Here is a 27,617-nt window from a genome sequence, read left to right as displayed (position 1 = left end):
TCTTTAAAAATATCAAGTCATGAATAGCATTTGATTAATTAAAAAAGAAGAAATTTTAACGAATTATGGAATCTACGTTGCAAATAGACAACAAAATCGTATTTGTTCAATTTTAATAATAATAAGAGAGAACCATTTCCGGAAGAGAGAGAGAAGATCCTGAGAAAGTAATATGATTTTCAAAGCGCAAATTCTTTGTAAATCATAGTAAATATCAAAGGTGGCATTGCACATTAGATTATTACTCGACATTACATAACAGACTTGATTATATTACTCATAAAGAGAGGAACTTGCGTTAACGAGTATCGTCAGTCTCGTATTTATCGTTGCTGCACTTTTTGAAATGCGACAGAAGTGTATGTGAATCAATGAAGACTGGGTCTCGGATATGTTTCTATATATATATTTTTTATCAATTTACTAATACACATACATAAATATAAAATAAAATTGTCGGCGGGCGTAATAAAAAATACATATAATATCAAATATATTTACGATTACGCTACAAGTCTTAAAAATTAATGATAAATGCATTCTTGGTACTCAAGCCTCTCCGTACCTGAGAAGAAATCGAGACAACAGAAAGTATATATCGATTTAATTCTATAATTACTGCTAGTTAATTTAACGCTAATATCGCGTTTTTGTGCTATATAAAAATAATACCATATTTTTAGAAATTGAATTCGATGTTTGCACGAACGTAACCAGAGAGACGAACGTAAGCCAGTTGGTGCAGAGATACATTTATAATTTGCAAACGTCTGCGACAATAGTATTCCACTATTGTCATGCAAACAAGTAACAAGACAAAAGTGATTCGTTATCGTTACATACGTACACACACTACGTATAATAATAAATAAAGAAGCATATTATAAATTTCTACGTTCGTTTCTTGTATTAACGATCGACCTTGTATTACGAAGTAAAAATTTCGGTTACGCCCCTGGTTACTTAAATCATCTTTTTTTAATAGCATATTTCTCACACGCGGGATTCAAGGAAAAGTCCGCTTTATTGTACAATTTACGATCTCAGTTTGAGTCATGCATGCCGAAATTAATGGACATAATTAATAGACGTAATTGATTCTGCAATATTTTAATCCATACAAAGAGAGTAATCGAATTAACATTACTATCTCGCATAGATAATATCGGGTGGGCGGATTCGGATATATTTTTGAATATCTGCGAATTCCCGCTGCATATCTGTAGAAATGAGATTGATCAATGGTACAATGAGGAGCATTAATGAGAACTCATTAATGCTCCTCATTGTACTAGCAATAACCATTGTCTCGTCCTTAACATTATTCTTTTATGTAGATAGATATGTTATGCCACACACAATTATTGAGTACGACGAGATACTTATAAGTTTTACTAGTTAAATTAATATTATTAATATTACGATATTTCAGTCGTGATTTTTTATGCATAAAAGACATGATGTATAATTTGTATAAAAATTTGTCAACAAAAATAGTTATATACGCTTCGATCTTATTGGGTTTTACTTTTTAGTCGCACCTTTAATAGATAATAAAAATTCATTGAAAATAAATTTGATAAAGTAGTTTATAATTATAAATTTGATTACATAATCATATTTATCTTTTGTATCTATTCTCTATTTTAATTATGATATTTTTTTACGTTGAGATTATTACGTATAATGTTTATACATCATAATCGAAATATATTTTTAATTCGTTATTTCTGAAAATCACAAAATTGTGCGTTACATATTATAGCATTGAGAAAATCGATAGAACTTGTATTTATATTATGTATTGTAATATTAGGTGATTTAATTAGTCTACGTCGATTTGTGACATAAATAGCTCTGCTCTCGCAGTTACATAAATCTGTATGAGTCACTGACATCTTTTTCAATCACGACTCATCAGAAATTCCCGTAATCTTTTTTCCTGATCTTTTTAGTTGAGAGGAAATCATTTCTAAAGAATTATGTGAATCTTAGATCGAATATACCGGTTTAGAAACAAAGCCTTAAATAATCTCATGATATCAACTGTGTTAACGCGAGAATTAATTTTTATTAATTTTCATTATGAGTTTTATTTAATATAAAATTCGCCATTTATTTCATTCGCGTTATAAGAATGAAACAAGAGAGATATGAAAGAAAACCGGAAATAGGAGAATTTCGCTGTGAGTTTAATATCCTCATACATATATTTTTATTGACTTGATTCTTAACATAACGATTATCTATGTCTTTGCATTACAAAAGTCGCGTGTTCATGTCCGCGTGAAATTATACAGTGTGAAAGGTTGTACCTCGCGGTGGCACGGGTGGTGCAGGCAACTTCTTTGGTATTGCGCCGAGAACCTTGGCAGCATCGTGACCCATATTAACAGCAAGGTTCATGTATTCCGGCATTCTAGTCTCGGTGGCCTCATTCGTGTTCTTCGAAATGTTCGCCGAGTTTGCCGGCACGTGTTTCTCATCGCGTATTGTCCCGGCGGGCTCTTGACCTCGAACAGTAAGCACAGAGTCGACCTCGTCAACGGTAGGTTGAGCGAGCGGCGGCTTCACGATGTTGGAACACGCCTCGGTGGTATCGTCAAGGTGCTCCTTCGCGGCTTCCCGATCCACGTGAACGAAATCGATGGATGTCGATTCGTTGCTCTTGTAGTCCGGGATGCACATTCCTGGCGGCGCGATTGGAGTGAAATTCGATGCCACCGGTTCGATGTTCGTGTAGCTGTTGTTGACAGCGTGTTTCGTCACTTCGGTTTTCCCCTGACGTTTGTCTGACGAGACGGTGACGTTCTGGACGAAGTCGTGATACTTCGGATGTTCGCACGGCGAGCTCGGCGTTTCTGATTCCCTCGGAGAACCGTCCGCTTTAAATGCTATGAAAGTTAAATTGCGGGGGTTATTTATTTTTAAGATTCCAAAGTATTTCCAAGTAATTAAATTGTGACTCTAAATGGCTAGGCATTTTTAATGGTTAAAAACGTCTATAAGATATTGTCGAGATTGAACAATGCCTGATTTTTTTGGATATTCTTGAAATATTTTCTGAACTGCTATGCTGCTCGGAATAGTTCGAGACGATGCCTGGAATAAATAGAAATGAGAACGTTCGATTCGGTTAATTTACCATGAACAGGTAATCCCGATGGTGGGAACGCAATGTAATACTCGTTATCGTCGGCCCTGGACGGTGATTGTGTTTGTCGCAGATCAAGATCACGCGTGATTGAAAGACTCGGTGATGGGGAATACACGGACGCCGGTGAATACCTGCCTGTGAACGGTTTAGGCGCAGGTGGTATTTCGTAGGACGTCATGCTAGTTTTTTCATCCCTGGCATTCTGGAGCTAAAAACAAATTGTAGAGATCTAACTTAATAATACAAAAACATTGCTATTTTATATATCCTTTTAAATATATAATTTCTTTTGAAGTAATTGTTATTTTTTTGATTTATTCTGTCGATCGATAATTATTTAGCTGGATTTATTATTTCTGATTTGTGATATCGCATCACGTACTCTTCTGTCTTCGGAATCGGAATGGGTTCCACTGTCGCCCAAGCTTGCACCGCTGCAACCGCTGACAGTGCTCATTCTACCAGATGATGATGAACCTAAGAAATTTCGGAAAATTACATAAATTCAATAAGTAAATATCTAATTATTTACGTAACAATATAAAAGTTCTAAAAAAATATTTAAAAGATCTGTAAAATGTATTTAATTTTTGAATTGTTTTCTAAATATTTTGTAAGGTCTTTTCCGAATTCTTGGGTGTGTCTTAAAAGAACATTTTTAAAGATATTCTGAATTATTGTATAATGTAATCTAATAAATTATTATATTATATAATCTAGTGTGTTAGATGTACTTACTGGACACACTACGAAGACTTAAACTGCTGACAGGCCGGCGATCAGCTAATCCACCGTTAATACTTTCGGATTTGCTCGTAGAGGAATCGGTGGCAACGCCAACAGATTCCTTCGTATCTGTAACCAAAATTAGTCGGGAAATTCTTCAGTTGTTTTTCGCCAGTCAATCAGATAAAAATAATTCAGGAGTTATTCTAAAAGTGCAATGACTCGCCTTTCTTCCCCTTGGAGAAGAATTTTCGTATCTTCTCAAAAGGCGTCGGCGTCTTCATCTCTTCTTTCATTCTTTTTTGTATTCTGTCGTATTCCTCCCGCATTGCCATAAGCTGTCGTTGCTTATCCTTGAAACTTTGCTGAACGTCGTTTCGCTTCTGCCAATTTTCAACGAGCCTCTCTACCTCAGATATCGTGAAGACATTGTTTTTGAAATCGTTTATTATCTCCAGGAGCTCGTCCTGGGGGCCTGACGGTTCTCTGGATTTAGTACTGCTATTGGATGACGTTCTGCCATAGGGATGATTCTGACACATTTTCTGTCCGCAATTATCCTCTCGCGCTCCCGATGAACTTTGATGACATTCCTGACGAGTAGGTGTACCCGTTCGGGACGGTGGTAGATTCGTCGTACTCGGTGTAATTGCTTTTGAACCTTTAATTAGTCGGAAATATTTGTCACGCGTTTATTCTTTTTTGAACGTGATCAGATAAAAATTGAAACAAAATAATTGTTATAATTTTATGCAGAATTATTGGATTTTTTATTTATTATGCAAGAATGTAATATCGATGAATTTATTAATATTAATAATTAGTAGAAAAGTATTTTAAATTTTAGTATACTTGCCAATTATGTTATGGTGAAGAGCATTTGTGGTAAATGAATAATCTGTGAATTATATGTAATAATTATTATATAATAATTTTCCGTGAATAATTTTCCGTGTATAACAGTTGAGGATATTTACCGGTGGCATGCATTTTCATGTAACCTTGAAAAGATGTATCCAGTCCGTTTGACGTGACCAAGGTTGTGGGTGTGGATGGCAGCTGGTTATTAATTACTGGCGTAGGCGTCGGCACGATCGAGTAATTTGCGGCTAAGGTACTTGTGGTCGTGCTAGAGGTACTCGCTGTTTGCAGACTTGGGGTCAGAATCGTTACCGGTCTTGCGATCGGTGGTACCGAGTAAGCCTCGCTCAAGGGCCTTGGTCGACAATAATCTTCCTTTTCGCCGCTGGTTTCATTTGTGACGGTCGACGGGACGTCCGTAGTTGAATTTGTTCCTAAAGACACACTCACATTATCCTCAAGTTCCTTTCAAGACGAATGAGAATGACTTTTTTTTAAATTTTTTATTGGAGATTGTCAAATATAAGATAGTTTGTTATTTTTCGTATAAAAGATATTTTTATGTAAAAAGATTCACTGAAAATTAAAATACTTTTTTTTAATTTACGAGACACATATACACAGATAATATTATTGAAAGTTATATAAATTTAAAATAAAAAGATTTTACTAATTTTCCAATTTGCAAAATTTGAAATTGGAGCCTTGTATAAAAACATTTTATTTCATATTTTACAACTTCCTTTTTAATGTAGAATTATCATCTGTTTGTTTGTGCTAAATAATTTGCTATGATTATACACTTTCATGTAAAAAAATTTTAATCATTCTAACATAAGAAAATTTCTCAGAATTTTTAAGGAATAACAGAATTGCTGTGTTTTCGTAATATTGTTGTAGCGATATATATTTTTAATACCTGGTCTATTTGTCGTCTGACTCATAACTTTGAGGTAGCTGTACATGTTGGTGAACTCGTTCATTTGCTGAAGTTTCGTCCATCGGAATTTACGATCGAAACATGCAACGTAGAGTTAATTTGTCAGTTAATTCATCGATCATTTATGGTTCGAAAAGTATTAAATTGAATGATATGCGAGTTCGTGCAGATTTTTTCCCCGAGATATTGTTGCTCCGAGATAACCGAAGGAAGTTGCAGAAAAGCAAGATAGACTTTAAAAAAAGGATAAAAATTCTTATTTGATATATCAAAATAAAGTTCACCTCTCACTTATTTCTTCATTTAATCTCCAAATAAAGATTCAAGAATTCGAAATCCTGCTATTACAGTCAGACAAATATTTGAATAGATGTATTTCGAGATTAAATGAAGAAATAAATGAGAAGTAATTTTCATTTTGATACATGCAATAATTAAATAAAATTTTTTATTTTTATTTTTTAAAAAGTGCGCATCTTACTTTTGGAAATTTTATAAAGTATATACTATGCACACATAATAAAATATCGCGGTAGTACCGATTGTGTTCAATTAATTGCGATGTCGATCTAAAGGCGAGGTTTTTGTACCATGTAGCCCCGCAGTTGATGGGCCAGTCTCGCGTGTCCAGCTTGATCGGCAAGATCGGCCGGTGTCAGCTCGGAAACGTTTTTCAAGTCGCACGCTAGATCGCCACCAGGACAATCCAATAATTGCCACGCTAGTTTTTCCAGGCCAAATCGCGCGGCGAAATGCAGCAATGTTGGATTCTCTTCTGAACCTAAAATAAACCCGAAGACTGAATCTCACGATCGATCAAAAATAGTAAAACCAAGTTTACATTTGCGTTGTAACATATCTCAATAACAAATGTATGCTGTCAGTGAAATAAAAATGTGGATCGAATATGTAATTTTCATTCAGCTGTTAAGCTAAGAGCTACTTACTTATATAGTTTTTATTGGTAGGCACCATACCGCTCGGGGTAGACAAAAGATTGAAATGAGGAGGGATATTCTTCTGAAATGCATGGACCATCCAATTGTCCAATTGTTCCCGGTCAGTAGAACTGAAGCCGAAAGTCTGGCACATAAACTCGAGGGGATTGTCGTGCGCCCTGAGAATCTGATCTAATTCCCTGAGTCTGCTTTCGCATTTGACTTGCCTAACGCCGAGCGAACATCCATTTTTGGTTATTCTCACGCCGACCAGCATGGAGACTTCTAGACATCTTTCTGGTATCGAAAATTGCAGCGCGTAAGGATTTCTTCTTTTGACGTTGCTTATGTCGATCGCGTCGCCGCAACGATCGACGATTACGGAGACATTATCCCTAGGACTCAACGGATCGTTTAGCAAAACGATTATTTTGTTCTGTCCCTGCGAACACAATGCACATATCTTTCAGTTTTTGCAACATTTTCAAATTTTCAATTATTATTTTAGATTCGTTGACGTTTTTCGAATTTTACAAAATTCTTTTAATATTCAAGTATAAAAAATATACTGTTTTTCCATCGTTTTTTATATAAATTTTATAAGCATATATTCTATGAGCAAAGGTAAAAATATATAGAATACCCTCTCCCTCTCGTTCATTACTCGAGCATTATTTATTAACAACAGATTTTACTAATATGAAGTCGGTATATCCCAAAATGTCTTGCCAAGAGAACTTCTCTAAAAAATATAGCCGTTCGGAATCGGCGTTAAACTGTAGGTCTCATATACAATGTGTATAATTCGCGTGCGTAACATATGTATATGAAGAGAAGTCATTACGTTCGGACACGAGTAATAGGACTGAGGATGGATGGATATCCCAAAAAGACTGAATGTTCTTTTAACGATGAATCTTTTGTCTTTTTTTCTGTATCTCCTGCAATCTTGAAGTATTTTAGAATTTTCTTCTATAAACACATGATAATTACACTTACCAATTTGACTTTCTTCGGATGCACGGAGAATGCAGTTTTATCACTTTTTAGTGCTGGCGGCGGCGTAGTGCCTAGAATGGCGACCGCTGCGCCCAGCAATTCACTCACGAACGTCTCGTTCTGGTCCTTCACAAAGAATTTCCTCCACTGGTCATAGGAGACCAGGCTGGACCTATGAGTGTCGTTGATGTGACTGTCATGAACGCCCAGCATCATCGCCAGTACCTTCTCGGCGACCAGGTGGCTGGTCAGATGGACGGCGTGCTCCGGACTGGTCCGGACGCGTTCCAGCAATACCGGGCATACGATGACGATCTGGAGGCGAGAGGATCGGATCCCCTCTTCCGTTTTCGGCGCTATCGGCTCTTCGATCGCGATGTGACGTACTCTGAGTCAGAAATGTTATCGATTATAATTTTAGATTCCAAATTGTGGCACAAAGATAAAAATATTTCGCTTTATTATACTTACTTGAACGGCGGTCGTCCTTGTTGACGGCTGATTTGCTCGAAACATCCGGTGAGGTAGTCAACCCACAGATCAGAAGCCTCGCTTTCCTTGCTAGAGACCAAGACGACATCGTCTTCTGCGTGCCCGTCCCTTGATAAGACCGTAGCTGAATGCGACCCTGAAACAAGCAATTGAAACATCAAATTAATTGACTCAAGTATCAAGATTGCGTCTCATATGGAGACGTAAAAAAAAGTTCACCAATAATATTAAATAAAACTGTAGATAGTAAAATATATCTTTATGGAAATTGGAATGGAGATAACTGGATTGTGGATAATTTTATTGCTAAACGATCGTGTTAAAATAATATTGCGATTTATTAATATAATTTATTTCACTAACTTTATTTAACATTTATTTGCAGTAGGTTAATTAGCGATTTATCTGAATTCCTTCTCTGCGTTAATTTTCTGTTCTACTTGACCGCTCTTTAATTTACAAAATGTTTCCTGTACATGTGTCACATCAAGCAACCTTGATTTAGCTTTGTCGTAACGTACGGGGAATGCATTTAATTTCGTGTGACGCATATCACAGAACATGCGACGTGGTTGTAATATGTTTGATGAAATAATGCCGCGAACAACGTGACTATAGGTACCTCGTACTACGCGAAAACAAGGACCATAAAATGATGAAACGGTTCTGCAAAATTCTAACGCGGCTGCGCGGAATCAGCATGTAACTCGAGTCAATTGAACGAGTTTAATGTGATATTGTTGATACATAATGTGGATGCACACAATACGCGTTCCAATTGAATGCCAGTATAACAACGGATAATCATTTATAACAGCAGATAATAATCATTCATTAATTTTCCGATATTTTGAAGGAATGTTTTAAGAAATTTTACGGAAAAATCTTTTAAAGAAAAATTGATTCTAGATCGAATAAAGAAAAGTGCATTTTTCCAGTGTTTTTGATTGCACATTTTTATATTTTATAGAATAAGAAATAAAGGTAGTTGTCAATAAAACAGTGACGAATAAAAAAAGAGAGAGTTCTGTAGTCTTTATTCTCTTAACGGAGGGACTGTCGCGACAACTTTTACTTAAGGTATAATACGTGAGGCGCGTGGCTTCCGTTTTCGGTGTTTCCGGTTTTAAATTGGATTCATTACTCATGCTAAGTTAAACCTATTTAGACTCGAAATAAATTTCATGTATGTCACATAGTCCCTACATAGAGTTTTAATTACTTAACTGACGGCGTTAATATTACTTGCTCCAACATCCTTCGCACGCAATGTCCGCCCTTTTTGTCTTATTTACTGATATTCATAACACTATTTGTTTGTTTTCTCAAAAATTTCTGAAATTCTAGTATTTTCATTATCCTAATCGCGTAGCGAAAAATAATCTTAATATTATCTCAAATTTATCCTTCAATTAAGTTTGTTTTATATGTTACTCGAAATATTTTATTATATATATTATATTATTTTATTATATATATTATATATATTATATTTAATTATTATGTCGCACTATTGTTTTATATAATAATTATAATTATTATATTATAAACTATTTCGTGGATTTCAATTTTAATTGTCACTGATGGCCGGCAACCACGGCGAGAAACTGCGACGATAATATCGCGGGAAATACAGTCGGTTTGTAACGCACGTGGGTCGCGGGTCGCTCCTGAATGATGATAATTGCTGCAAAAAGATCAACGCACTCGAAGAGGCGCACGTCAGATTATGCCGAGACGCAACGCTCTTTCGCGACTCTCATTCGCATTCTCAAGATTTCACAATTTCACATTCTCTCGCTTCGACTTACGTGTTATCGCGGAAAGATTTAAAAAATTTGGCCGGACTCGTCTTCGCGGTCGAGGACTGACACAGATATCGATCATTCTCTCCTGTGAACGCATTCGATTGTATTCAAAAGACGAATCGTTGGAGAACGCGCACCCCTCTTGTTTCTTGTCCGTTTGAGTAACAGAGTCTAAAATCCAATCTTCTATTTATTCGCGATCGCGGCTGAGTGTCGCTGGCGGTTGTACGACCCTCGCGCACTTTGATAACATTTTTTTTTCCTGGCTAGAACTTTGCCTTTCCCAATCGAGGACGACTTTCAACGAGGACGATCCCACGGGTGTCGAAGCACGACTGCTCGAAGCCACTCGGGAAAGGAAATCGTACCGTTTATTTCGAAGCCCCACCCCGCGCGCATTGTTTTCACGCTCGGCTTCGGCAAGACGAATTAAGTCATGCCCATAATTTTTCCTGTACGCGTGATGCATGCTAAGTTCCGAGTTTTCCATCCAAATCGTCCGTTTCCGCGCCGACTACGTCAAACAATGACGGTATTATACAACTGTGGGCCAAATATGCGCGACTGAATTAAATCTTCATTATGTTTCGCCAGTATAATCCGTTTGCACTATTTGTATTTGTATAATTTAGAATATAATTTATTGATATCGCGTCTGGGTTCTTCGTGTCACGATTTATACAGGAAATATTTGAAATTATATTGAGATAGATGCTCCTTAATTAACTTTATAAATTATTTATTTTTATGAAGAGAATTCTAAGGACATTAATTATTTTTTCTTATTTTCTATTTATATTATGAATAATTCTGAATAAAAGTTTAGTAAAGCTTTTTAGTAAAGAAAAACATTAGAGATGTTAAAATTAACATATATATTTGTCATTATTAATTATATAATTTACATTAATATTTGGATTAAAGGTATTTTTACAGATTTTTAAGAGTAAAAGTTTTAACAGTGTAATACCGATAAATAAATTTGATTTTTTATTTAGAAAGTCTCAAATAATAATTTACAAGATCCTATATATGAATTTTATATTAAAGGAAAAGAATAATTAATAAAAGACAATTAAGTTATTTTAATTTTAAATTCCTAAAGTTCCAATAAAGTAATTTTTGAACAAAGAATTGACAAAAAGTCTGTATAAATCTGACGCTACTTCAATATCATCTGTATTCGACTCACACACAACTGGTTTTGCATTTCATTAACATACCACGTATCCTGCATCGGGATACATTTGGATGCAATAGCTGACGCCTTCATAAAGAATCTGTGAAAGATGCAAACGAGGGCGCGTCGCAAAGGAACATTTTTGAAAATGTAGAAGATTAGAAATTCTACATTTTTATTGTCGTACATATTAGGTATTAATTATGCAATATATGGAATGTTTTGCAAAATTTGTACGGTGCTTCATCGATTTTATTTTCATTTATTCGGAATGGAATAACAACCAGATCGGTTTTTTATTAGAAAAAGAAGTTTCTACCAAAAGATCGGTTTATTCTATTCATTCCCTTAATCAAGCATTTAACTTTATCATCGCGACTGAGAAAGATGAGAATGTCGGAAGATAATTACCGAAATATTCGGCGCTCCGTTTGGCATAATAATCTTCCGCTTTTATCCTCATTTTCACTTCGCTACTACGATCTATGCACTCATCGGCTCCATCCGTTCATCTCGAACCACTATTATCGCTGTTGAAATAAACGACCAATTAATACATGATCGATTCGTTGAGGCGCTTTCCGCTTAAGAACACAAATCAAAATTGATGTAATAATATAATAATGTTAAATTTTAATATATAAATGACACTTTTCGATATATTAAAAATACTACTTTTTAATAGAAACGCGAGAGAGATGTTATTTCTTTACATTCATCGACATTATGCCGGTATCTAGTTGAGAAATTAAAAAGAAAGAAGTACACGGGAGTCGACGAGTGTAAAACCGATCTCTAGCGTGAGGCGCGATGGAACTGAGCGGACATTCGAATATTTCTCGGGGATAAACCGACCATCGCGATGTTCGTGCTCGGCGCAGGCGCGTTGCGAAGACGGCATCGCTCGTAGTGAGAGATTTTCTGGATTCACGTGGCGGATCCGTTGATCATTATCATGACACGGAATCAGTAAAAAGCTTTTTATAACTATAAAACCATAACTGTTGTAATTATCGCGCAATTAACTGACTAAAAGTTCTTGAGAAAGTCTTAACCGAAGCATGTCATGCATTTTTTGTTTCTCATAGCCTGTTTTTAATTTGTCCATTTTTTACTTAGATTATACAAAGAGCTACCGACACTTGACAGTTTAAAATTAAAATCTCTCAATAATTAGTGAATGAAAAATAACGATTAATTGAAGTAGAAAGGATTTTATGTGTTCAAGTATGTAATATTCGCCAGCGAAAGGCTTTCGACGCTTTTATCGTCTATTCTGGATCTCATAGTTTCCTAAAAGCGGAGACGTAAAACAGGGACCCCATTCACGATGAATCGAAATTCCGCTGGCGTAACGCGGCTTTTAAAGAACGCCGGTCATTTATTGGATCTTTTATTTCCGCTGCCCTTTACTCTTTCCTTTACCATTCTAATCATTTAATCATCTTCTATACTATATTGACGATTTTTTCCATAATAGAATTAAACAAGTATTTTTATCTGAAGAATAGAGAAGTATTTTATTTCGCTACATCTCATTATTTGAGCTAGCGTTAATCCATTCCTTTTGTCTTTATTTTTTGCAATCGAGCGCTCACCCTTGAAAAAATATATTAATTTTTACTTATAAATCATATATAGAGAATATTTCTAAGACATTCTACATGTTTTTGAATGTAACTTGAAGAAAAATATATATATACAGCTGTATACCATGTATACAGAATCACCCACAATATTTCATATTTATTCGTTTGTTTTTAGTAACATGTGCGCCGCATATCTAACCATTGTATTTGATACAGAAATTAGGCTGCTTCAATTAATCAGATCAGAAGAGGAGACTGAGTCACTCGGTCCCTCGGACGAGGGAATAATAATCATCTTGAGGTTCACGAGAGCAGTTCCTCGTATCTTACACTCGAGACTATGTCTATCGCACTTGCATATATTGTGGGATACGGTCCATTGATATGTCGAGAGTAGGATGGACAATGTTATTCTAAATCTGACAAAACTTGGGAATTGAACTATCTCTTATCCAATTTGTATTTATCTACGATAAATGACATTTGTAAAGAAGAAAAAATCAGATTAATTAGTAACTGCGATAGCATAATAAGCAATCTGTGCAAGTCAAAAGGGCAACGAAAATGCTTTTATTTAGAAAATCGAATTATCTAATGATATTTTTTCATTGACTATTCATGAGCGCATTTATTCCGCCGACCCCAGAAATAACAATGTGAAATGACGAATGTTGAGGATATTTCTGTCACGGGAAACGTGACGGATATTGCGGGAATGCAAGGCGGGTAAGAAATCATATGTACTTACGCCAACGCAGCGCGGTGCATATAACGGTTGCATTCGGGGCATATGTGCTGTTTATAAATTTCTCGGAGGGACAGAAGACGATAAGTAGTCGGTGGCATTTATAGGTTCTCCGCTTTCTCGGAAATCTCGACTGACAAGAGAATCATTAGCCGTTACGGGGAATAATGACCGATAAAATTTTTTCGTTGAAACATAATTTACGGTTTATATAGGGTGTTCCAGATCAGTTGAACCACTTTTTATTTTTTGTTCACGAGTTTCTTGACTAACTTGAAATTTTTCCTTACTAAGAATATGGAGGATAATTTTGAAATTAGAAATAATGGAAATATTAAATAAAAAGCTTAGTTTTTACGAAAGAATCAGTAATAAACATGTACACGCATCAGGTTAATAAACACATTAATAGAAGTTGAAAGAGTAAGGAGAAGAGTAACATTTGTGGTCAGGGATAATAAGCTATTCTTCTCGGATTCTATTGCATCATTGTTTTGGGCCATGATCAAGTCTATTGAAAGATAAAATCTCTGTAAGCTTATTAGAACTTCTAACTAGATATCCGCTTTCGAAAATCCTATAAGTCTGCAGATATACCCGGCGCCAGAATGATTCAGACATATCTTGTCTCTATCTAATCTCTTCAGATTTATAATTGTACAAACAGAAAATTATTATAATACTGTAATTGTAAAAATAATGCACATAAATATTGCACTTTTAAAGAAATTAAGAAATATTGTTTTTTGTTTTTTAATTTCTTGTAATTTATAGATTATCCATTTCTTTCGATAGTTTTGTTAAGGAAAAGTTAGTACGAAATTAGACCCATGAATAAAGAGGATCTTTATAAGAAATTATTTGGAAGTAATTTTAAAGTCTTTTTTCTTTTTTTTTTTTTTACTTGGAACATGAGAAGTCTCTCTTAAAAGTATGATTCGTAGATATAACTGTCGTGTCACGAGATATACGCTATCAAAGTTTTTCTTAAAGCAAATAGTATCTTTCTATCTAATAAAACGCTAAATATAGTTCAGTTATATCTTCTCTCAGCCTTATTATACTTTCGACGATGTAACAGAAAATCGTCGCAAATGGTTAATCTCGAAAAGTCGAGATGAAATATTCATAATTTGTATTTAAGTATCGTGTCTATTTTTGTAATAAAATACAAAATATAATAAAAATTTCAAATAAAATTTTAATTATTATTGAAAACAAAAGGAATATTAAATAATAAAAGAGGAATGTGGTGTTTTGTCGTCAGATTCTACGAAAGAATTCCGCTTCAGGAAAATGTTTAAAATTTTATAAAATACCATGACGATATGCCTTCTTTAACCTTTCACATATTTAATATTTAATAAGACGAAAAGACTTTTCTTTCGAATTTTTCTCAGTTTGACATGTCTTTATATATCTGCTTTTGAGCGGATCGAGAATCTGTGAGAAGTATCGCGAAATCACTTGCCGTTATTATAAATGCGGATTATTATAAATGCACACGCACGTTATGTTATCGATACATCTTGTACACAACTTTATTTACGAAGCAGTAGCTCAGATTTATAGATCCTGTTATACGCGAAATATGGCGTGCAGAAGTTTTCTGTGAATTTTTATTTTATATTTGCGCTTCGTTCTAAGATAACGATTTTCTATATGAAACTGAAAGTCAGTTAAATTAAAAGTGAATTGGTTTAAGTTAAACATGATTAAGGAACTCTGTTTTTTTTAAATTATAAACAAGACTATTTCCTTGTAAGGATGTAAAAATTATAGATACGTTTCATGCAAAGTATCAATAGTAGAATTATATTAATTATAATAACGATATCTGTAGCCTGATTCTTGTTTCAGTTAGTAAAAAGTAAGAACTTTGATAAAATATATACATAGAGTCTGAGAGAAGACCCATTTTACAAATACTAACAATAAGATGTATGTAATTCGACGACAAATGCAGTTCAGTTGATTCGCGGACGATCGGCGGGATCGATAAGCGAGGGAGAATTATCGAAGAGAAACGGACTTGACTTTTGGTTCGCTGGATAAATCGTAGTTATACCGGACATCGCGTATTGACCAATCAAAGCTCGTTTATGTACTTGATGGTCGTTCCAACTCCGATCGCGCCTCTCGAATCCCTTTTCGAGCATGAATCTAAATTGACGTTTCGAATCGAGCGAAACCGACATGTATTTTCGTGAGAGAAATTTTCGGTATTACCCTTCCGAACTAAAACACATTATACTAATCGGTTAATTATACTTGAACCCTTTCGAACACTGTAGGCATTATTGTGATAGCCCAGTTTGTACAAATATTTTTATTTATATTAATGGATTAAATATAATGTGTTATTAACATCCTTTCTTATTTGAACTTAATGCTAACGCTATTAAAATATTTACACGTTTGTTAATGGAAAAATTACATAACTATTTTATGTAATATTATGTAATGTTTGAGAAAGTTTAGTGGAATGTTTCGTAATGGATCTTAATTTTTTATTAAAATGATTAATTGCACTGATTTCTTTTTCCATTTCATCATCATACATCGGGAGTGAAAGACGTAAACAATTAGCAGTTGCGAGCTTTCAGGCAGTTTACAGAAGCTTCGTTTCATCCCGGTTTCTGGACAAAATCTCAAAGCGTAAATATTTATAGCACGAATAAATATCAAAGCAAAAGGATAGCCCTTCCTTTTTTCCGGATGTTTTTGTCGTTCCTCGAATAGCGAGACGTGCATGACTCCATGATAATCTGTAGTAAATCCGAACAAAGTAGAAGCATGCGTGGATGCAAGTGGAACACGGTTCAATATACACAGACTCGGTCACTAATTGCACTAATTATGGTGGTTGTGGTTGTTGCGATTCGAATGCAACTTAATCAAGACAACTTCTGAATTTGTAGCTCGAAAGAAGGAATAATAATGATTAATTCCAAAGATACATTATTAAATAATGTTATTATCTCTATGCGTATATTAAAAATCACAACAAACAAAAGTTAAAGAAGAATATGGAAAAGTCTGATCACGATATTGTTTATTAAAATGTGCACTATGTATTGTTAATCTTTTATTTTCCAATGAAGAACGATTTCAATTCAGATTAATTTAATTATTATAATTTTCTGTTTAGTTAAGACTAGCTGCCTTTACGTTTCACTTTTCCTCAAGCTTCTTGATTTATTATTGCGTCGGGGAGATCGATACGAGACGCCCCACGGAAACTAACTGTCAGCGCCGGAAGCGCTAGATCTGTGCTGGTGTAACACCAGGAAGTACGACCGGTAAATAATATGAGGATAGAATCAAATATGCAGACAGAATGCTTAATCCCGCGGTTATTGACCTCCGTCTTTCACTAGATTTATGTGAGCTCGGTTTATCGCTCGACGCACCCTGTTTGTTGATATCGCGCTGCAAGTTGATCTTTTTGACATGTGCATTTCCGCAGATTTACGCAACATAAATCGATATAAAACACATTACATGATGTATATATATTACATTGATGTACGATACGATGTAACTAGCTTTTTTTAAATATAATATAAGTTCGCGTTATTGATGCTACGGCCAAAAGATACTAATCTGACGTAAAAGAATAAGATAGAAACAAAAAAAATTTTCTCGTGGGAAGCTTCGTTTAAAAGAAATCAATTTTGACAATTAAATAATTGATAAAGTTTTTTTAATGATACTGAATAGTGTTTGCTAATGTCCGTTCAAAAGTGACTGCGAAGCAAGATGTGATTTTTCTTCTGAAACGGTCTTTGCTCCAGACGGGAAGACGGGAGGGAAGAAATTTATAGCATGGGGGAGCGTATTCTTTCGATGAGGTCGTAGAATGTGCGCCAATACAACTGCCTGCAACCTCGTGTCAACATATGGACGGATATTTCCGTTTCGTGTTGGTAGGGACACGTCGCAACGGAAGACATGTGAAAACACATTCCAGAAACGAATCTAAGTTTCACAAATACATTTTATCTATTCTTCGCACCTTTCGCGACACGTCGTAAACGACGGATTCATTGGAAGAACAAATTAACGTTCTGTCGTTGGACATATTGCTTTCTCGGACGGACACTTGTATAAAATGTTATTTCTTTAAATTGCACGAAGTTTTCCGACGCGCAACTTTGGACAGTAGTCGTAAAAACAATTTCACGAGAGTCGATTCTATCTGTCTTTCTTGCGATAGAAAAGTTTCTCGCACTTTATATTATATATATTGAATCAGAATCGTTTTACGTTGCCTCTATATCGTTTCAGAATAGTTGGCAGTTCGAAAATTATATTTGATTCGCAGAGAACGTAAAAAAATTCTCGACCGGATGTACTGATGTGGCCTAGTTAGTTGTAAAGTCAATTAACGATCAGATAACGAAGATGTTTACTATATTTACCACAGATCTTTGTCTTACTTATTTTATATACATGTATAAATTTTATTGCCGGTATCGCAGATGGAATTGTTAATTTTGACTTTTGCGTGAATATCTACGATTCATTACCGGTTTTAATTAGAACACGGCCGGATGCTGGCTGAGGTCATATTTTCGCTGTTAAATGCACATGTGCTACAACGTCGCCTGCTTGACTTTCTTAATTAAGAGACTGCTCAGCAGCTCATGCTTTTATTTATAGATATTCTTTGTCTAATCGAATGGTAATCGAAATGTTAACCCTCTTTAATAACTATTATAAAGTTTAGTAAACTTCTTGTATCGCACAACAACACAATATACGATTCGTTGCAATTAATAGATTTACGATGGAATAATGTTAATCGCACTACTTTACTTAGGCTTTGTTTTATATATTAATATTTAACACATTTAGGGTTTTTATTCACTCATTTGTTGCTATTAAAAAAGTTAAGTTTATTGGGATTGAGCAATGAGATCTTTTATTTGATTGCTGTTTAGAAGCTTGATTTGTAAATTTATTCGCATTTACAATCGCTTATTTATTACAAATTTATATGTAATATTATTATTGTAAAATTAAGGCTCCGACTTTTTTATTGAGAAAAAATGAGTTTTACACACTGAGAAAAAAAAATCGTAGATTCAAAGAAATATTATTTGATTCAACTAAATGCAGCGGTCACGGGCTGTCAAGCTAACATTTGTTAATTCAACAAATATTATATAAAATAAAATAAAATATTTCTTGATATTACTCACGTATATTTGATTTAAATATATTAATATTTACATTAAACAAATCACACCAACTAAACGAGTTTAGTCAAATTAACAACATTTTTTTCTCAGTGCATGCATCGGAGAATCTTCCGCTGTTCATGTTCACGTAACATCGTAAATTTCGGGAGTTTTATGATCGCGTATGTGGCGACCGGCACGATCGACCATTGGAAAACGACGAAGTCGCTCGCCGAATACTAAAGGTTGTCAACTTCCGGGGCGGACTTCATCTGACTTACGTACGCGTTCATCTGCGAACCGGTCCCGGATTTTATCCGTTACGTGATCGCGAGATCGCCGGATATCCTTTATAGGCTATTTATGTTAACTTTAATTTAAATTTTAGAAAAGTTAATTTAATAAAGTAATTTACAGCAACATCTCGTGTGTCTGTTCTTAGATAAAATATGATTAAATTAATAATAACATTATATCATTATCATCGATAACACATTCCTCTTCAGATTCTTTAAACACAATTTGAAAGTTTGTGTAATTATAAATAAATTTATGCGAATTATTTTTAGGGCAGGAAATGTCTTCTTTTGTAAAGAAAAGTTTTTACTTTATTGGTCACTTTTGTCGAACGTTAAGCACATTATTGATTCCTTGCTGAAATAATATTTTTGTAATATTAATTTTTTCACCAATGAGAGATTTGATGCTTAATCTTAATCAAAAGTTAAAGTCGATTAGTGAAATCAATTTAAATGCAATAAAGATAATTTTATACTTTTTATATACATATTATAGAGGCACTTAGCTCTTTTCGCGTGAAATTCGTCCAATAAATACGACACTGCCTACAATTGTCACTTCTCAGCGCTGTAATTAAAGCCAGAGCGGCCCAAAAGTGTCATATGAATAGAAATTGGAGAACAATCGATGCCATGTAGCGATCGAAATTGTGTCGCAGTGCTCCGACTTTTATAACACAGCAGGCGTGATTCGCGCTTCATGCGGGCGTGCGACAAACGGGACGTGGGAATGTGAGAACTCTTCAATCGAGTGCGCTATCCTCATAGAAATGACTACCAATTTTCATGATAGAAAAAGAATTCGTGCGACTCGCGCAACTCGGTGATTCTCCCAGCGATTCTACGTCATTTCGAAATTTGAAAGGACATCTTCAATCGGAGAAAAGTACTAGAAGGAGAAACTTACCTGATTACTGAATAGGAGATTATCAATCAAAAAACTAGAATTACGTCACAGGACTAAAGATAAAATCGAACATTTCACAGCTAGACTCGAACTTTCACGATAACTTCAATCTTCTTATGACTGTTTCAAGAAGTGAAAACACTTCCATGTAGACTCGAGCTTAGAAAAGATATCTACGAACTTATTATGAACGCTTGCAGAGAACGAAAGCAACTTTCAAGTGAAACCTGAGTTAGAATTGGAATTGATTCGGATTCGTATTAAACTTGATTTCATTCCTAATTATGATCCTGACAATCTAAAAGCAATTATTATAAGCGTATCACGTTCAATAATAAGGATTAACGATAATTTCACGAGCATTCAATGAAGAGAATCTACGTTGATCGGTACTCACCTCTATTGGATGAATTCTTATGTCTTCTTCGCTTAGTTCTGTTGCAAGACGGTTGTTTGCTCTCATTGCAATGCATGCCATCGATATCGTCGAGCGGTATCGAGGCTGCCACCGTATCTGCTTCCAACAGATTCTTGGATCCTCCTGTTTGTCGTCCAGGAGCCGTTATATTACCGGACGGGCCTGTTTCTTTTCCGAGAAAAGTGCCGATCGAGTGCCTCCTTCGACTGGCGGTTGTGGGAAGAGTGGAGGAAACGTTGTAATATCTGGAAAAGATTTCCCATTATTCCCCCCCCCCATATAGCTTTCCTCCCTTTAAATATCCTTCTGATTATATTTAACGTATACAGGATGACCCATTTGTCACAAATTATATTTTAACGGCAGATTATTTGGTAATAAAATCGAAGATGAACAAAATTTGAAGCTTAATTACAAAGATATGAGATTAAAGTTGATATAAATAACAATCTCATTCAAGAAAATAAAACGATAATTTTATCACTCACCTCTTATCGTCCTCATCGAAGAAGACTTCTGCGGTATTGTCATTACTGCTGTCCTCGTTACCGTTATGATCCTTGGAATTACCTTCTACACCGCAATAGATCATATCATTGGATAGAAGTTCACCGGCAGATTTTAAGACTCTCCTGGTCCGACCAAGATGACGTCGATCTTTCTCGGAGTGCGAATGCGACCTGCAAGACAATCCATAATAAGTACATCTATATAATAACTGAATTGAAACGCTAGTCAGCTGAATAAATTAAATTTATTTGGATTGTGCGTTTCGATATACGTGGAAAGAAAACGACTTTTACCTATGAGGAAGGTACGGCGACGGCGGCGCAACGTCGGACGGTCTCGGGTCGCCTTTGAGGAACTTCTGAGTCCTCTCGTGTTCCGCGTTCGCGCTCACGGACCGGAAAAGATTGCGGAAGCTCCTCCTCTTGTTGCATCCGGGATGGATCGCGCCGTTCCGCGACAGCATCGGGACGCGCTCCTCCGTCGGCGTCGACGGCGTCGACGTGCCTGACGCGTTACCGTGGTGCACGCTGGACGTGGATCCCGAGATCAGGACGCCACCCTGGGACGAAGCTGCCGCGCCCATCTTGCATGCTCTTCGGCGAAATAAAGCGGAGAAACCTCTAGGCGACGTCGGGGATGCCGATATCGTCGTCGTCGCTGTCGCTTTCGACGATGACGTCCCGACGACCGAGAAGTACGACGGGTTATCTGTAAACATACGTATCGAACGGATCCGGGTCACGAGCTTAATTCACTCACTGGATACTCCCTTCTTCAGTGGTCTACGAAATTATTAGATTATTAGATTATCGTCGTGATGTAATCTTCGTACAGTTGTTACAGTCAACACTACTTCGAGGTGAATCGGCGTTGCAAAAGGTACGAGATTGCGCGAATTCCCATTGCATGTTCATCATTAACTTGTACAATTAACACAAGGATGTCTGTTCTGTATTGGTACAGTTCATACTGTTACATTAATCGAGGAACATTTTTCAAGATCACTTTTACCACATTTAAATCACTAATAGGAAGGAATGACTAATAAAGTATAAATAATTAATTAATTAGTCCAATGTAGCACTCTTTATTGTCTCATTAAATCGCCGAGTTTGATTTTCGATTTTCCACCGCGAATCAGAATCTAAATGAAAATCTAGACGTCAAATACCGTTCGCGTATTTTTTTCAACACGCAGTGTGCACCGCCGTGACATCGCGCACGGAATTGCGAAGGAGGCGCTCATCTAATCTGATTGTGAGATTAAAACGTCATTCGAAGTGACATTTGCTCTTATCACGACCCGAGTTTGTGCCACAGTCGCGACTAGGCTAATAGCGAGTCCACCTGTGACTGTGGGAGCTGTGTTATGTTGATGGGACACCATGGACGAGCCTTCCGACCATGGTTCGGGCACAGTGGGGGGATACATCGGACCGGACGTTGCATTGTTCCCCCCACCCGGTGAACCGGTAGGAGTACGCGGTAGCTGCGCCGGAAATGCACCACCTCAATTCGCGAGCCGCTTTACTGAGTCCGACAAGGATGGACATTAACCCGGATAAATTTATGTAGCTTGCTGTTCGGATAAGAAATTTTATCCGTTATTCACATTATTCTTTATTAACATTCATTGTCTTCATTCATTGTCTTCTGACACTTCGGGATTATTTAAGAATTTAATAATCTATAGAGCAAATTCTTTTTTTCTGTAAGTAAATCTCAAAATCTTTAAGAAAAATACCTATACAGATGTATAAATTAATTTTTAATGTTAGCTAAAAAATGTTATCATAACCAGGTTGAAGCGCGGAGAAATAGTCAAATTATATTGTTGCTTGTGTTTCGCAAATTTTAATCCGATACTGCACCGACAAATTGCATTGCGGATTACATTCGCAATTTCGACCAACGAATGTCGTGAGCAAGCTACTGCTTGTCTGTGAATGAAAATGAGAGAGATGTGAGGGACGCGCGATTATGCGTGAACTACGTGCTTCGCGTGCCGAGCGCGTCTCTGAAATCTGTATGCGATCTTTGCGATCTCCGCTGCGATTGCACCGGGAGAGAATAAAACTCACCGAGTGCCATGATGATGACTTTCTCTGTAAAAGGACTCAATTGAATGCCAAGGATACCTGCAATACAAAATATGTACTATAGTATTTGGTTTCGTATTAGTATTACACAAATATTTCTATATCTGACAAGCAGAAAAATAAACGCGAAAAATTTTTATATTGAATGTTTACAAAATTATTTTAAAAATAATTCAAAACCGGTCGACGATGATGTCTATTTTTTATTGCTTCACGGAAAAAAGAGATTAGCTGCTGTATAGTAAATTTAGTGACACCTAACATTTTTTTGCAGCGAAAACTATATTTTTTTGCAGCGAGAGCTATAATTTAGCAATAGCAGCAAAACCTTTTGCTCTCGTTGCAAAAAAATGTTAGCTGTCCCTATTTTACAACTAGCTATAGTATAGCTAGTCGTTTTTTCTGTGTTCAATTAGAAATAATATAGTCATTATTTAACTTAATAAAAAGAAGGAAATACTGATCGATAATGCGACAATCTCTTTGCAGACTTCTAAAAATTTAAAATTTTTAGATTCTTCTACTTTTCAGGTACAGATTTTATTCACACATTTTTCGCGCGTTTGATCCCGTTTGCTAGTGCATACTCGTATTGAAATTTCGATGTCAGAGAGTTCGTTACCGCGATCGCGAACCTTTTCTCTCCTAATTCAGAAAATCTCACGCGGGAAAGTGTGGGACACTTTCATTCATCGCTGAAAATACACGCGAATATTATATTTAGCACGGTGAGAGACACCGCGCATTGCGCGCACGGGGAACGCGACCCGTTTACATTTGCGCGCAGAAGGGGGTGGTGAACGAAGAAATGGGGGTCGAGTGCAAATGCGATTCATTCACGTGCTATATGCACGCGACATTATCATGTTGTCCTCCGTGTATCTCGCATCCGCCGCTATTATCCGTACAATGGTATACCTATCAAGTTGCTTTACGAGAAAATCTCCCCTTTATGAAAGGATTTCCCATGCACGTGCATAATAATTGAAATCTTATTATCTATAAAGTAACACAATATTTATTTCTTTTACCCGACGTATAATTATTTCATCTAAACTATACGAAACTCATAATACAGTTTTGATACAGTTATAATCTTTATTTTCATGCAAAATTAGTAATCTATTCTTCCCTACGTTCTGTTAGATTTATATAACAATTATTTTTGTCAATCCATGTGACTATGACTGATAGTATTAGCTGAGAATCTGTGCATTTCCTCGAATTTAGTTCAGCAAATGCGCGATGTAGCGACAATTTTCTGCCCTCATAGTTGCCGCAACAGTTACTATTTTCGTACGATCAGGAGAGGCAGAACGTGTGCCTGGTAGAGGTAGAGATAAATAGAAAGGGTGAGAGAGAGAGGGGGGAGGGGAGAGAGAGAGAGAGAGAGAGAGAGAGGGAGAAGGGTAGCAAGAGATTGAAAGAGAGGGAAGTAAGGTGATTGTACCCATGAAAAGTCGAATGTTTCGAGTTTCGATATACTCTTTTTGCCAAATTGTTCGCCTGAAGAAATAAAAAGTGCGATATTATGATCAATATACATTAATATGGATCAAGATGTAATATTTTTAAGATAAAAGCAATAATTTTTTTATTACTTATAAAAATAAAAAGTAGAAATTTTTTAATATTTGTTTTTAACAGAATTAAATATTAATTTGTAATATAGTAAAATAACGTGACAAACAATTATTACTAATTAATGCAAAAATATACATTTTTAAATTAATATTATGGTAAAAGACGTATAAATCGTTAATTATATTAAAAATTTACTTATTAAATTTCAAAGCAGCTATAAAAAAGTTTACAAAAATTATAATCTCATAGGTTGACATTGGAAGACACAATTAATTGCATCTTATGTATAGTCTGTTTATTCTGAAAGAAATAATTGAAACGGAAATAATATATTACATTAATGACTGCTGTGTGTGTGGGTGATGACGCATCTCGCAAATAAGAAATCTATTAAGCGCGATAATGTCTTTTATTTCAATTGTTATTTATCGATTATCTCTCTCACATAAATACCACGGATAATTTCGCATCTCTCAAACTACACATTGCATCGCGTTCGCTTGATTCACAAAATTCTTAAAAATGCCGAAGGCTCGTCATATTTTGCAAAAGTTCAAATAGCACCGCTCCTAAAGTTAAACACGGTTTCCCGAACAAATCACGCACATTCGTTGCTATTAATAGAGATCTGTTCCTGCGACCGTCGTCGCGAAGAACGCCGCGCTGCGTCGCGCCGTGCATCTGCACCTGCAACGACGCATGGTCGTCCGATAAAAAGAAGCCTGTATCCGGCGATGTGCACGTGCCCCTGTAAACGTGCACATGTGCGGCACACGCTATATCCAGAATGTACCGCGTTGTTCGAGACCATAAAGACGCGGCTTAGCGCGAGCGTAATCAAGGGGCTCTTGCCTTGGAAAAACGGCTCGACTCCTCCTTTGGTTATTTTTTTATACTTCTGATTCATCCCGTCTTTATTCATCGTCTTATTTGTTTCTCGAATTTGTATCTTTTTAGGAAAACGACAACTTAACTTGCTATCGCAAGATTATTTCTGGTAATTTGTGTCTATAAGATAAGAAAAAATAAAAAAAGATAAGAAAGAGATTGTGTACAGATAGATGGGAGAAGAGGATTTTTGTAGATTTAAGAAATATGTATAGGTTTAGAAAATGTATACTTTTACAAATTTTGAAAGAAGATTTTTATTTAGAATATTTATTAAAACATTCCCATCGATATTTTTCATTTTATGAATTATATTATACACTTATAATATACATATAAACAAACCGATCTAAAAAACCTTGTTAATCGCAATATCGTTAAATTAATGTTAAATAAGAAATAATAAAAAAAATAGAAGAGGCATGTTTTAATAAACCCTATATCCACGCGTATCGATTTATGCTGTACGCAGATTGCTTTATATATATATCACTAATCAAATATCCGTTTATATATAAACCCGTTCTGTACGGACGTTCTAAAAATATTCATTGCTAAAATGTAAAGGAGAAGTAGTCGGTATAAAAGTGGAAATTTTCGTGAGACAGATTTATCCCTTCGACGTAAATCAATTTTGCATAGTACGCCGGAGAGTACGGATATGCAAATATAAGTCTAATCGATTTATCTCACGCGGCCTGCGAACTCACCTTCAGTGTTTCACCGTTAATACAGCCTTTCATTATTCAATTTCTGGTTGTTCTATAATTCGCTTGAGATGATCCTTGAGAGCTGATATTTGAAAGAGAAGATATTTGCAATGAACTACGAGCCACGTCATTTTAACACTACCGAATAAACGATGTAAACGTATCTTTCGTGAAAAATTGCCAATTCCCATTTGCTTCTTCTCGTTTTTCTTCTTTTTTTCCTGAATTGCACGTAATCCATAATACCTTCTTCGCACAACTGATCTGCGTTTTGTAATCCATAATTATTTCAAGCATCTTGTATTTATTCAGGACTTTAATATTCTTCAATGCTTTCCAGTATATTCAAAAAAATGTTTCTTTGCGAAGATCGCAGATTCAAGCCAGTCTTATTCATTGATCATGGTAAGACAGCTCGAATACAAATTACACAAATTACACAAATTATTTTACATGTCACATGTCAAGATGATCGCTAATTGGATCAGGATAGCTTCAAGAGTTTTTTACTGTATAAGAATGTCTAATTAGTATAAGAGTAGATGCTGTTTACTAAAATTATTTGACGCATCCGTATGTTTGTTGACACTTAATTGACATAGTTAATTGCGATTCACGAAATCACCGACGACAATCGATCACGATTACTGCTGTTCCACACGATCACGAAGCAATTAAGATCGAAACATTAAGATAACAGTTTTCTCTTCTTCTTCTTCTTCTTCTTCACACTTCGAGCATTGTTATCATCTCTACTGTATCCATATCACGAAGAGGAACGCGCTGGAAAGTGGCCACGTGATCTTTTCCGAGATTTCCCAGTTATTACTTAGGGATTCGAAGGTTTCGACTCCGTCAGGGTCATGCTCGGTCAGGGATCGTACACGGGTACGGCGCAACACTTCATGAAGCACTGACAAGCCAGACCAGGAGGGAGCCCTGTCGTCGGCGCTACCATATGATTGCTCGCTCGCTCGCTCGCTCGCTCGTTCGCCTCACATTCTCCTTCTCTTCTTCACTACCACCACCCACGCATCTGGCAGTGGTGCGAAAGGAACGCCCATGTATGCTTCGTATGAAACGTTATTTCGGGATAGACAAGGACGGTAGAGCTGAGACGTCGAAGGACGGCTCATCGACGGTAAAGAAAAACGGACTCACGTGCGTCCTCCTTAAGTAACCCTCGCACGAGTTTTTCCCTCGGATTTGAAGGAAAAATCCACCACATTCGTGCAATCTGTACAAGTTCTGCCTATTTATTCGGTAGACCTTTTTTGCGGAATGGATTACAGAGGTATGAAAGCAAAACCCTTTAGAACCCTGACGCAACGTGTAGAAAATTAATAAAATTTTTAAAAATTAGTTTATCTTCTTGAAATATTGAAAAAAATACCTAAGACAATTTAGAATAAAGAAAGATAGATTATAACGTGTGCTTCTCTTAAAACTCGTACAAGATTTCGTTTCTTCATCCGATAGATAAAGATTTCGTAATATTCCTAAAAGATATCATTTTTAGGACTTTAACTGTCAACAATTGGGAGGGAATATTTCTGTGTTAACTAAAATGTATGTACACGC

The 27,617-nt window shown here is 35.8% G+C and overlaps 1 protein-coding gene across 3 annotated transcripts; it reads right to left on the bottom strand.

The window, feature by feature from the left end:
- Positions 1 to 390: 390 nt before the first annotated feature.
- On the bottom strand, positions 391 to 26,951 carry Stumps (DBB domain-containing protein stumps). 3 transcript variants are annotated; one of them, XM_071702516.1, is made up of 18 exons: positions 26,590 to 26,951; positions 26,037 to 26,300; positions 22,837 to 22,893; positions 21,049 to 21,463; positions 20,734 to 20,925; positions 20,225 to 20,490; positions 8,093 to 8,249; positions 7,622 to 8,009; positions 6,632 to 7,064; positions 6,275 to 6,465; positions 5,664 to 5,730; positions 4,861 to 5,178; positions 4,740 to 4,781; positions 4,110 to 4,544; positions 3,896 to 4,012; positions 3,540 to 3,634; positions 3,146 to 3,365; positions 391 to 2,894 (listed from the first exon to the last, which is right to left on the bottom strand). In XM_071702516.1, the coding sequence occupies exons 3-18, from the start codon at positions 22,844 to 22,846 to the stop codon at positions 2,293 to 2,295; spliced, it is 3,948 nt and encodes a 1,315-aa protein (XP_071558617.1). In that variant the 5' UTR covers positions 22,847 to 22,893; positions 26,037 to 26,300; positions 26,590 to 26,951; the 3' UTR covers positions 391 to 2,292. The 3 variants fall into 3 exon arrangements, with proteins under 3 accessions (XP_071558617.1, XP_071558616.1, XP_071558618.1); XM_071702515.1 differs by having other exon boundaries at positions 26,037 to 26,951; XM_071702517.1 differs by lacking the exons at positions 20,225 to 20,490; positions 20,734 to 20,925; positions 21,049 to 21,463; ... (1 more) ...; positions 26,037 to 26,300; positions 26,590 to 26,951 and adding an exon at positions 9,925 to 10,264.
- Positions 26,952 to 27,617: the final 666 nt, after the last annotated feature.

The sequence above is a fragment of the Temnothorax nylanderi genome, unplaced genomic scaffold, assembly GCF_030848795.1.
Source record: "Temnothorax nylanderi isolate EJ_2023f unplaced genomic scaffold, tnyl_v1.0 TNYL_tig0030_pilon, whole genome shotgun sequence".
Taxonomy (NCBI): Eukaryota; Metazoa; Arthropoda; class Insecta; order Hymenoptera; family Formicidae; genus Temnothorax; species Temnothorax nylanderi.
This window is presented reverse-complemented; position numbering and strand designations above follow the sequence as displayed.